Source organism: Zingiber officinale, chromosome 4A, assembly GCF_018446385.1.
Source record: "Zingiber officinale cultivar Zhangliang chromosome 4A, Zo_v1.1, whole genome shotgun sequence".
Lineage (NCBI taxonomy): Eukaryota > Viridiplantae > Streptophyta > Magnoliopsida > Zingiberales > Zingiberaceae > Zingiber > Zingiber officinale.
Genome location: NC_055992.1, coordinates 94,783,717 through 94,795,820, shown reverse-complemented (window position 1 = coordinate 94,795,820; position 12,104 = coordinate 94,783,717). Strand labels below are relative to the sequence as shown.

At 45.9% G+C, this 12,104-nt stretch overlaps 2 protein-coding genes and 1 pseudogene across 2 annotated transcripts; 2 read left to right on the top strand and 1 right to left on the bottom strand.

Moving 5' to 3' along the window:
• The first annotated feature begins 63 nt into the window (after nt 1-63).
• Nucleotides 64-3,664, top strand: LOC121970224 (annotated as a pseudogene).
• A 617-nt stretch (nt 3,665-4,281) lies between these two features.
• Nucleotides 4,282-4,926, top strand: LOC121972507 (zinc finger protein AZF2-like). Its single transcript, XM_042524167.1, has one exon. It carries the CDS (start codon nt 4,282-4,284, stop codon nt 4,924-4,926), a length of 645 nt encoding a protein of 214 aa, XP_042380101.1.
• Nucleotides 4,927-10,947: 6,021 nt separating this feature from the next.
• Nucleotides 10,948-11,875, bottom strand: LOC121970220 (chitinase 6-like). The gene is made up of 2 exons (XM_042520776.1): nt 11,457-11,875; nt 10,948-11,360 (listed from the first exon to the last, which is right to left on the bottom strand). Exons 1-2 carry the CDS (start codon nt 11,857-11,859, stop codon nt 10,948-10,950), a joined length of 816 nt encoding a protein of 271 aa, XP_042376710.1. The 5' UTR covers nt 11,860-11,875.
• Nucleotides 11,876-12,104: the final 229 nt, after the last annotated feature.

The window sequence follows — 12,104 nt, the reverse complement described above, 5'->3', positions numbered from 1 at the left end:
CCGACAGCGACGTCGGCCCATTTGGTTTACTCTCGATAACAGCTGATTGAGTCTTGACGACTTCGTCACTTTTCCTCGCCTCCTTCTTCCTTCTTCCTTCTTCCTCCTTCCTCCTTCCTTCTTCCTTCTTCCTTCACACACACAAACTCTCTCTCTCTCCCCCTCTCTCTCTCTCTGATCTACTTTTCTTCCTTTTCCTTCTCTATCTCACATTCGATTCTGCTATGATCTACTCTGTGTGAGACTATTTCAAGGGGTTGCGCCTTTTTCGTTCACAAAGTTAGCGCAGAGTGGTTAACTGTTCGGGTCGGTTGGATGGAGGGCAACAGTTGCAGGCCGGATCAGAGGAAGCCATCAGCCGTGCCAGATGGGAGCTCCGCTGATTGGAGGACCCAGCTCCAGCCCGATGCGCGGCGGAGAATCGCCAATAAGATGTGAGTGGGATGCCCAAATTCCACCATTAGCCCCTAAATTTCGCCCCTTTTGGTAATTGGAGCATCGGCATGGATAATCGCTTTGATTTGATCGTTGAATTATTTGATATTTGACATGGAAATTTTATTCAGGGTCGGATTAGAGTGTGTGCATAGGGTTTTCCGTCAATTTCAGAACTTTTGTCGACAACTAATATCATTTCTGTATTAACTATTTTTTTTTTATCCAATCTGTATTTTTCTTATTGTTCTTCTACTTATAAGAATCAATTTGTCATTTTGTTCGGAAAGAATAACGCCTGGTTCTAAAAAAATACTAGTCTCCTGCTTCCCTATAAACTTTATCTTCATGCTTCGCTCGCTATCAAGATGCTGATCAGATAAACTTGTGCAAGGGTTTCTTTCTAAAGGGAGAGTGATGACTTAAGTTATGATTCTAGGAGAGTTTCAGATTGATGACATGATTCGTTTGTTCTCTGCATAAACAGGCCTTTCTTTTGCAGTGATACTTTCTTTGACATTGGATTTACTGAAAATATTCAAAAAATAAGGCAAAATGGAATTTCAATAGGATGATGGTTTTGAAAAACTGCACATATGTCTGGTATCTTATTACTTAATTACTTATTAGACCACATAAGAAGGAAAGGCATTAGATGGTCGGGAGCAACGGGGCTAGGGAAAGCCATGCTTTTGCTTTTCTTTAGCACAAGATCATGAACTAGGGGCTAGGGAAAGCCATGCTTTTGCTTTTCTTTAGCACAAGATCATGAACTAGAGACGTAAGTCTATAAGGTCCCATCCACAACCCACTGCATCTTGTATCATACAGTGGAATATTGCTTCTCTTGAAGATATGGAGAGCATTCCTTAGAATAATCATCTAGAAGATGCCTTTTAAACCTATAATCCATTAAGATTGAATCCAACATTTGTTATTGAGCTCAAATCTCATCCATTGGATCTTAAAGCTCGTAGAAAATTAAGATTGTATCCATATATTTCTCTAATTAAATTCTAATTGAAATTTCAATTAGCCTTTTAATTAATTTTTCCATTTGATCTATCTGTCCAATTGTGCAAATTGATCTTTAATTTTGGCAATGGTACTCTTTAGTATAATTTGGACAAATAAATATTTAAATTGCCCCAATTAAATCTCCATTAATAAATATTAAGATAACTCTCTTGTGAAGTGCGCCTAGTTTATGGATGAGGGACACATTCATATTCATTCTTTTTTATGCTATCTAAACTAAAACCTAAAGTGATCTGAAAAGGTTTGTTGATTTATCTTCAAAATTATCAATCTGATGGTGCTTTGAATTTGATGTTTATTTTTCTTAAGTGATTCATTTTATTATTCTTAAGCTGCATGAACATGTTTGATGGTCATAAAATGGGCTTTTTAGTAGTTGTGCTTAATGCTATTAGACATGATTTTGGTTGGAACAAGTTGCCTCTTTATGTATTATATTGTTATTACTCTATTTGTGCATGGTTGAGCTCAACAATTTGGTCAATGATTATTGCTCTTGTTCTCCAGTTTCTGAAGCACGGCCCTTAAGATCGCCTTCCTTGTACAGTTGTACCTTGTGGAAGTGTTTCGAGTCATAGCCATGCAATATGAATATTTTGGTTTCAGAGAGTTTTTCTTTGAGAGCTTTCCTTGTTTCATTGAATCTTAGGCCCTTCTGATGTGGCATTGGATTATCCATAAATATGTGCATTATAGATGTGCTACATCTTTTATGTTGTTCATCTATTTTTTCTTCAATGGATACCGCTTGCCAACTTTCTTGTGAAGGTGCTTAGTTTATGGATGAGGAGCACATTCATATTCATTCCTTTTTTATGCTATTTAAACTAATACCTAAACTCATATGAAAAAGTTTTGTTGATTTATCTTCAAAATTATCAATCTGATGGTGCTTGGAATTTGATGTTCATTTTCTCAAGTGGTCCATTTTATGAAATCCAACTGTCCAAGAATATTTATGCACATCTTTTTTGAGTTTTCTATGAAGCTTGAGGAGTACTTAAAAGCTAAGCCTACTCCCCTAGGTAAGTTTTTAGCATACTTTTGATAACCACTATCTCCTAGAAGAATTACTGAATCATGAAATAACAAGGTTGAGATAGATTCCTCTCTTTTTTGTTTCCAGAACAGAGTAGAAGCAATTAATTTGAAGGACTATTAATGCAACATTTTTCTGAGTATTGAATAATTGTGGTGCATGCTTGAATGAATAAATCATCATCTCATGCAATCTTGGAAGCTTCATTTTATCTACATGAGATGTAAAATTTGTCCTTTATTTGGTCTCTTTCCTTACTTTTGTTCTCATTCACACAAGCTTACTTCTTACTCTTGCCTGTTCTATTATCTTATTTGATAAATGAGTTTGGACTTGAAAAGTTTTTGCTGTTTTAGGTGGAATGAAAGTCAAGGCTGACAGGGATGAATCATCTCCATACGCAGCTATGCTTGCAGCCCAAGATGTTGCCCAGCGATGCAAAGTATGTCCTTCAACTTGTTTTTTTTCCTCGATATCCATGCTTTGTTTTAAACTGATTCTCATAACTTTCTTCTCCTGCATTTCTTTGTAGGAACTTGGTATTACTGCTTTGCATATTAAGCTAAGAGCCACTGGCGGGAATAAAACAAAAACACCTGGTCCTGGTGCTCAATCTGCTCTTCGGGCACTTGCTCGAGCTGGCATGAAAATTGGGCGTATAGGCAAGTTCTTTTCCTATTATTATTCAAACTTTTCCCCCTTGTCTTGTGCATAATTGCTAGTGTTCTTGTTTGGTCAAAATCACTCCTTGATTCACTTCATGTCGGCATCTTCAAAATCAATTCAGTAAAATCTATTTATTCACTTTACATCATGCTTGGGATTTTAAAAACTTAAAAAAGTTATTTGTTTTTGTGGCACGAAATATAGCCTCTTTTAATTCTGTTTTTCCTGGTACTACAGAGGATGTAACTCCCATACCCACAGACAGCACTCGCAGAAAGAAAGGGTGGAAGGAGAGGAAGGAGGCTCTAATTCTTCAAGTTCTCTTCAATTTCTTTTTCTCAGTATCGAAATGTTTCAACCCAACTGTGTTACTTGTAAATTTTGAACAGTCGAGTGACTTTTCACTCGTTCGATTCGATTATCTGTAAGGTGCTATGGCCTGGTTGTGATACGATGATGGGCGTTACATCAAATTACTTTGGTTCAGTATAATTGTTACTGCTGTGATAGTTTATCCTTAGAATTTATTATGCATTTTGCAAACCATGAATCTATTGAGTGTCCTTTGCAATTGCGAAGTCGGTGTGAAGGGCCTCCACACTCTTTATGCTTTGCGAATAAGTGGGTAAGCGAGTTGAACTATCAATGTTCATATTAATGAAATTTATAGTATTTTTTTAATCCTTAATATATTATAAATAGTTTAAAATCCTAAAGTGTATAAATTACTATACTTTTCATATATTTAAATAAAAAATTATAAAATAAATTTATAATTTATTTTTTTTTATAAAATTATAATAGATTTATTTATAAATTATTTGTGAATGTAAAACTAAATTATTTATGTAGTATGATTATCTATAGATATTATAAGACTCCTTTAAGAGTTAATTTAAGAAGAGTTTAAAACTACAATTTATAAGAAGGAACTAAAAACAAATTTATTACCGTTAGGGAATTAGGACTGAAATGGCCCATTTCCGATCGCTTCTATAAATAGCGCCGTCACCCGCACTTGCTCTACATTCTCGCTTTTCCTCCGTCCGAAACGGCGAGGGTTCAAGAAGAGCTTGCTTCGCAAATTCCGTTTCTGTTTCGCCATGGCCGGTAGACTCCTCCGATGCACGCTGCCAGCTGCCTCCTGGGGGATAAAGCGCCGGCGAACGAAGGGCCGTCGCCCTTCGCCTCCGCCCTCTGTTTTCATCAGTCAAGATGAGGAGGACTGCATCCTCGGGCTCCTCATGCTGTCGGGTGCCCTGCTCGACCTTCGCCGCGGGGTTCCGCCTCCGCAATCCCCAAAGCAGCTGCTGTTTCTTCCTCCCCGATCGCCGACGACTCCGCCGGCGGAGGCGCGGGAGCAAGAATCGCCGTATCTGATCTCATTCCCTGGGCTAATGCCGCTTCTGCCTCCGCCGGAGAAAAGCCAGCCTCTGCTTCCGTCCACAGCGCTGAAACAACAACGGCAGCAGAAGAATGAGAGGCTTTCCCCTGCGACGCCTTCAACGGCCGATCTGCGTAGCTACGAGTGCTCGGAATGCGGAAGAGCATTCTCTTCGTACCAGGCCCTCGGCGGCCACAAAAGCATTCACCGGAAGCGTCGGGCGGCCAACGACCGGACAGAAAAGCAGAGGAGACATGTCAAGGCGAGAAGAGCAATGGCGATGTCATCGGCCTCACTGACGGAGTGCTCGCCAAAGAAGGGACTGAGCATCGACCTCAACCAGCCGGCGATAGGAATGGATTAGGGTTATGGAAGAGGAGGCGGCGGTGGGAGTTGGCCGCCGATCAATTTCCTCCTCTCCTCGCTGCTTTAATTTCATTTTAGGGCAATGAGTTTGATTAATTACTGCTTTAGTTTGTGGATAGTGATTGTGATTAACTAGTTTTTGTAAATTCTGTTAATATTTCTGTACTTAATCATTTAAAATGTTATAAAAGTGATTAAACTACAAAATTATCTTTTTATTTTGTTTTTTTTTGACAATTTCACTGCACTTGTCAAAAATGTGTTGAGATTGACTGTTTGTCCACAATTTCATTGCAATTCAACTGCAATTGTCAAGAAACATTGACTGATTGATATTTCTATCTGCAATTATCTCATTGCAATTTCATTTAATTTCGTTTTTTTTGGCCTTTTGGGAAATAAAACACTCGCATATTAAATTTTAGACTTATTAACAAAATAAATAAATAAATATTCGTCCTTAATTTTTAATTAAAATCTTATTTATTAAAAACATATGTTTATTTATTATTTATTTTTTCATCTATTAGTGTCATTAATATTATTATTATTAATAAAAGATATATATATATATATATATATATTAAAATTATTAAAAATATATGTTTATTTATTATTTATTTTTTCATCTATTAGTGTCATTAATATTATTATTAATAATAAAAGATATTTTAATTGAATTTATTTTCATTAGTTAATTTGATTATCTATCAAATACTAAATTAAATTCTAAGGTTTTTTTTATAGTACCCTACCGTTTTTTATCTATAATATATTATGAATAGTTTAAATTATAAAAGTTTATAAATTATATGCTTTTTATAAATTGAAATAAAAATTAAAAATAAATAGATTTATACTTACTTTTTAAAATATATTTATTTATAAATTATTTATGAATGTGAAACTAAATTATTTATGAATGTAAACTAAGTTTATTAGTGTCATTCGTAGGGTTAGTAAAATATCAATCAAAGTGTATTAATCGAACGAAATGTACGATTAATTTAGAAATTTGATTCGACTATTCACCTGTCAATAAAAAAATTAATTATTTTATTTTTTCGATTTAATTAATTAATTTTTAATCGATTTGATTTATTCCGTTTTAGTATGAAAGTTTGATCTGTTGTTCAATATTATTATTTTTTATTTATTAGATTTCTATTTTTCTAATTAATATTAAGTATCTAACTTTTAACGATTAAGTTTTTAAACTTATTAATTTTACGTACCATCGAAATAAATTCGAAAGTAATCGAAACATATAATCAATCCAACTTTCTTAAACCAGTCTATCTAAAAAAATCATCGGTTATTTTTTTATTTATTTAGCCACCATTACCCGGACACGTTTGGTTTCTATTTTGTTCGAACATTTTATTATTCATTTTGAAAGAGAAAAATACATTATTATTATTATTTATGATTACTGATGCGGATAGGTCAAGGGGCTCAAAAGGAGATAGGAGAAAGTAGAGGGGCATTTCCGTCATTATGCATGTTAAGGGATTAAGGCAAGCACGGGTGGGAGGAAAAAAGGGGCAGGCTCGTGGTTTTGTGGGAGCCGCCGCGAGGGAGAGAAGGAGAAGAAGTGAAGATGGGGTTTTTTCTGCTGCTCGCGTTTTTTGGTCCGCCGCCAGGAAGAGATTCTTCCTCCCTCCTTGCCGGCGCCGGCCGCCGGCCGCCTCTCTACTCCCCCTCCTTTCATCCGGTCCGCACCCCAACGCCGCCAACAGGAAGAGGAGCCGGGCTTCATCGCCGCCGCCGCCACTGGACCGACTTTGACTCCTCCTCGCGGCCACAGCCGCCGCCGGCAGCCACTGCTGCCTTCCCCCGCGTCCATAGCCGCCACCGGCAGCCAACGCTGCCTTTTCTCGCGGCCACAGTCGCCGCTGACAGCCGCAGCTTCCCCATCTCGCATCTACTGCCGCTGTCTTTAGTGGATATCGTCACCTTCCAGATAGCCGCAGCTCGATACTATTTGGGTTATTCCGGCCATCGCGCCGAGGTTAGGTTCGGCCATCGAGCCGAGGTTGTTCCGGTCATTGAGTCGTTGGGTTTCACTCTGTGCATCTCTTATGATTACGAGCTATCTGTGTTATCCGGCCTGCGTGCCGCGTATCGGCCTACGAGCCATTATGTCTCGGCCTACATGCCGCTTTCCGGATCCAGGGCCACGACGACTTGATCATTAGCTCGACCAGCTCATCCATCCATCCGAGGGCGCCCCCCTGGGCCAGGGTACGTTCTCGTACCTTCTATGCATTTATTTTACTATTCTATTATTATCTGGATACTCATACATTTGTGGGATTCGCCTCGAGCACCGAGGTACCAGAGACCGGGGGAACCCGGTCGATGGATACAGGTACAGTTGACCGGAGGAGGACTCCAGACGACTCGGTCAACGTAGCGGACAGATCATCCACCGGGTCATGGGGATGCGGTCAACCTTCCAGACACGTCATACCGGCAGGTTCGTTTTCTCAGCTTCCAGACAGGATCAAATTGGCGCCGTCTGTGGGAACGTGCCTGATCTGGAACGTGAAGATGGACGATGTCGGAGAGTTCTGCCATCCTCATGACTTCGGTCAGTTTTTCTGTTACCTGTTCTTTGTTAATTATATGATCTGTATTAGTCGCTCGACCGAAGACCCTCGAGCCGTTCGGCCGGGTATATGATATCCGAGCCCGGCGCTCGATGTGAAGGCCCGAGCCGTTCGGCCGGGTATATGGTATCCGAGCCCGGCGCTCGATGTGAAGGCCCGAGCCGTTCGGCCGGGTATATGGTATCCGAGCCCGGCGCTCGATGTGAAGGCCCGAGCCGTTCGGTCGGGTATATGGTATCCGAGCCCGGCGCTCGATGTGAAGGCCCGAGCCGTTCGGCCGGGTGTATAGTCTCACTTGGAGACCGACGAGCACCGTCGTTAAAAATCAAGAGTCAGACCGGCGACTATAAACCTCCCGGGCGACCGACCAAGAGTCGGGCCGCAGTCGGACCGGCGACTATAAACCTCCCGGGCGACCGACCAAGAGTCGGGCCGCAGTCGGACCGGCGACTATAAACCTCCCGGGCGACCGACCAAGAGTCGGGCCGCAGTCGGACCGGCGACTATAAACCTCCCGGGCGACGGACCAAGAGTCGCGACGCAGTCGGACCGGCGACTATAAACCTCCCGGGCGACCGACCAAGAGTCGGGCCGCAGTCGGACCGGCGACTATAAACCTCCCGGGCGACCGACCAAGAGTCGGGACGCAGTCGGGCCGGCGACTATAAACCTCCCGGGCTGAAGACCTCTGCACGGACCAGCATATCATATATTCTCTCCCCTGTTCGGGGTCGAGTTATCACTGAAGGCCCCCGAGCCGTTCGGCCGGGAGATTTATATCCGAGCCACAGGCTCGAAGACGAAGGCCCCCGAGCCGTTCGGCCGGGAGGTTTATATCCGAGCCAAAGGCTCGAACCCGAAGACCCCAGACCACTCGGTCGGGTTGCGTATAGAATATAAGCAGCGTTCGACGACGAAGGCCCGAGCCGTTCGGCCCGGTACATTTTAGCTGAGTACTACCTCAGGGAGCGAAGGCCTGAGCCGTTCGGCCCGGTACATTTTAGCTGAGTACTACCTCAGGGAGCGAAGGCCTGAGCCGTTCGACCAGGTACATTTTAGCTGAGTACTACCTCAGGGAGCGAAGGCCTGAGCCGCTCGGCCAGGTACATTTTAGCTGAGTACTACCTCAGGGAGCGAAGGCCTGAGCCGCTCGGTCAGGTACATTTTAGCCGAGACTACCTCGGGGAGGATTATATACGAGCCAAGCGCTCGACGAAGAAGGTCCGAGCCGTTCGGCCGGGAGGACCAGTATACCGGACCAGTATATCATACATCTATCTCCCCCGTTTGGGGGTCGAGTTGCCGTCGCGAGCATCTATCTCCCCCGTTCGGGGTTGAGCAGTCCTCGCAGCCCGGCATCTATCTGACCGATTGACATCATTCCGGTCGCACGCGCGGCATCGTCCGCTCGGCAGTTATCCGACCGATCGACGTCACCACGGTCGCATGCGCGGCATCGTCCGCCCGGCATCTATCTGACCGATCGACATCATTCCGGTCGCACGCGCGGCATCGTCCGCTCGGCAGTTATCCGACCGATCGACGTCACCACGGTCGCATGCGCGGCATCGTCCGCCCGGCATCTATCTGACCGATCGACATCATTCCGGTCGCACGCGCGGCATCGTCCGCTCGGCAGTTATCCGACCGATCGACGTCACCACGGTCGCATGCGCGGCATCGTCCGCCCGGCATCTATCTGACCGATCGACATCATTCCGGTCGCACGCGCGATATCGTCCGCCCGGCAGTTATCCGACCGATCGACGTCACCACGGTCGCATGCGCGGCATCGTCCGCCCGGCATCTATCTGACCGATCGACATCATTCCGGTCGCACGCGCGATATCGTCCGCCCGGCATTTATCCGACCGATCGGCGTCATTTCGATCGCTCGCACGACAGCGTTCGTCTAGCATCTATCCATCCGATCGACTGCACTTCGATCATCCGGTCGGTATCTTCATGGTCGCGTACTAGGCATCTCTCGTCCGCTCGGTCTACCTGTGGTCCAGCATGTCGTTCGGTCTGCTATGCTTGCACTTGTCATGCGCTTGTTGTTTTGTCGTTCATTTGATGTTTTGTCGTTCGCTCGGCCTCGGGCCGATTATCGACTTGATCTGCTCGGCTTGATTACTATCTCATTCGACACCACTATTATAGCGACCGCTCGAGCGACATTATATTATTGGTTCAGCGATTTGGCTTTGACATCGAGAGTGATTCAGCTCTTTGGGATTGATTGTCCAGTCAGTCGGACTCGCGCCTCCTTCGACTAGACTTGAAGGGAAGGCTTGTGATGCGGATAGGTCAAGGGGCTCAAAAGGAGATAGGAGAAAGTAGAGGGGCATTTCCGTCATTATGCATGTTAAGGGATTAAGGCAAGCACGGGTGGGAGGAAAAAAGGGGCAGGCTCGTGGTTTTGTGGGAGCCGCCGCGAGGGAGAGAAGGAGAAGAAGTGAAGATGGGGTTTTTTCTGCTGCTCGCGTTTTTTGGTCCGCCGCCAGGAAGAGATTCTTCCTCCCTCCTTGCCGGCGCCGGCCGCCGGCCGCCTCTCTACTCCCCCTCCTTTCATCCGATCCACACCCCAACGCCGCCAACAGGAAGAGGAGCCGGGCTTCATCGCCGCCGCCGCCACTGGACCGACTTTGACTCCTCCTCGCGGCCACAGCCGCCGCCGGCAGCCACTGCTGCCTTCCCCCGCGGCCATAGTCGCCACCGGCAGCCAACGCTGCCTTTTCCCGTGGCCACAGCCGCCGCCGACAGCCGCAGCTTCCCCCTTTCGCATCTACTGCCGCTGTCTTTAGTGGATATCGTCACCTTCCAGATAGCCGCAGCTCGATACTATTTGGGTTATTCCGGCCATCGCGCCGAGGTTGGGTTCGGCCATCGAGCCGAGGTTGTTCCGGCCATTGAGTCGTTGGGTTTTACTCTGTGCATTTCTCTTATGATTACGAGCTATCTGTGTTATCCGGCCTGCGTGCCGCGTATCGGCCTACGAGCCATTATGTCTCGGCCTACATGCCGCTTTCCGGATCCAGGGCCACGACGACTTGATCATTAGCTCGACCAGCTCATCCATCCATCCGAGGGCGCCCCCCTGGGCTAGGGTACGTTCTCGTACTCGATATCTGTTTATTTTACTACTATTCTGTTATTATCTGGATACTCATACATTTGTGGGATTCGCCTCGAGCACCGAGGTACCAGAGACCGGGGGAACCCGGTCGATGGATACAGGTACAGTTGACCGGAGGAGGACTCCAGACGACTCGGTCAACGTAGTGGACAGATCATCCATCGGGTCATGGGGATGCGGTCAACCTTCCAGACACGTCATACCGGCAGGTTCGTTTTCTCAGCTTCTAGACAGGATCAATTACTATATTTTATTATGAAACTCTCACTCAACAAGTGAGATTATTGCCGGGGTCAACCCCCAACTGGCTGCAGTAGTCCGTGTAGTAGCCCACCCGAGCGTTGACCGTCGCCGGGTTGTTGCCGTCGCACTCGAGCGCGCCATTGATAGCGCGGATGGTGGCGCCGAATCCTTGCCCGGAGACGATGAGGGAGTGACAATGGTTCATCCAGTACCACAGGGCGGTCCTGAAGGAGATGACGACGTCGTTGGCCACCGTCTCCGGGGCGCCCAGGCCGTCGAAGCCGATGTCCCGCCCGGCGGGGCCGTAGTTGAAGTTCCACGACAGTTGGATGGGGCCACGGCCGTAGTAGTTCATCCCGGCGACGCACGGCCACTCGGTGTTGGTCTCGTCGCAGTAGTCATTCGATGCGCCGTTGATCTCCTCGATGTAGCAGAAATCTGCAAAGAATTTAGGAAATTAATTAAAGACGTCGATCGAGATTTTAATTAGACTTCCGAACGGCCGGTGAAGAAAGCAAACCGATTCAAACTCACGTCCGGTCTCGTGCGTGACTTGGGCGAAGAAGGCGGCGATCTCACGGCGGGAGTCGTTGGCAGAACCGGTGCGGCCGAAGTTGGGGTAGTAGCCGGCGGCGACAAGGAAAGCGTCGCGCGTGTAGAATCCCCTGCCGACGCAGCCGCTGTTTGCCTGGCTGATGATGCCGTCGAAGAAGCTCTGCGTCACCACGTCGGCCACCGAGACGTCGTTTGTCGGAGATGAGTAACAGGGGCCCTCCCGGCACCCGACGCCGCAGTAGGCGTCGCCGGTGCCACAGTAGCCGTAGCGGCTGCAGCAGAGGTCGGCGGAACAGCCGCAGTTCTGGGCAACCACGGCTGCGATTCCGGCGAGAAGGAGGGCCACCAAAAGTTCCATGGGGTTAGATCCGAGGAGAGCCATGAATTCAGTTCCGGTGAGAGGTGGAAGAAGAGACGATGGAAATGAGTGGAATTTATAGAGCTGAGAGGAGGTGGTGGATTGTGAGCTGTGTCGGTGTTGAATGTTTGACTTGGAAGGGTTGCGCGTATACGCGCGCAGGTTTTTTTGAATTTGAATGGAAAAACAAAGAATCAACATTTTTATTGATTCAGAAACCCTTTTGAACCATAGCCGTATTCATTTTTTACATTGTCGTCATCGATCAT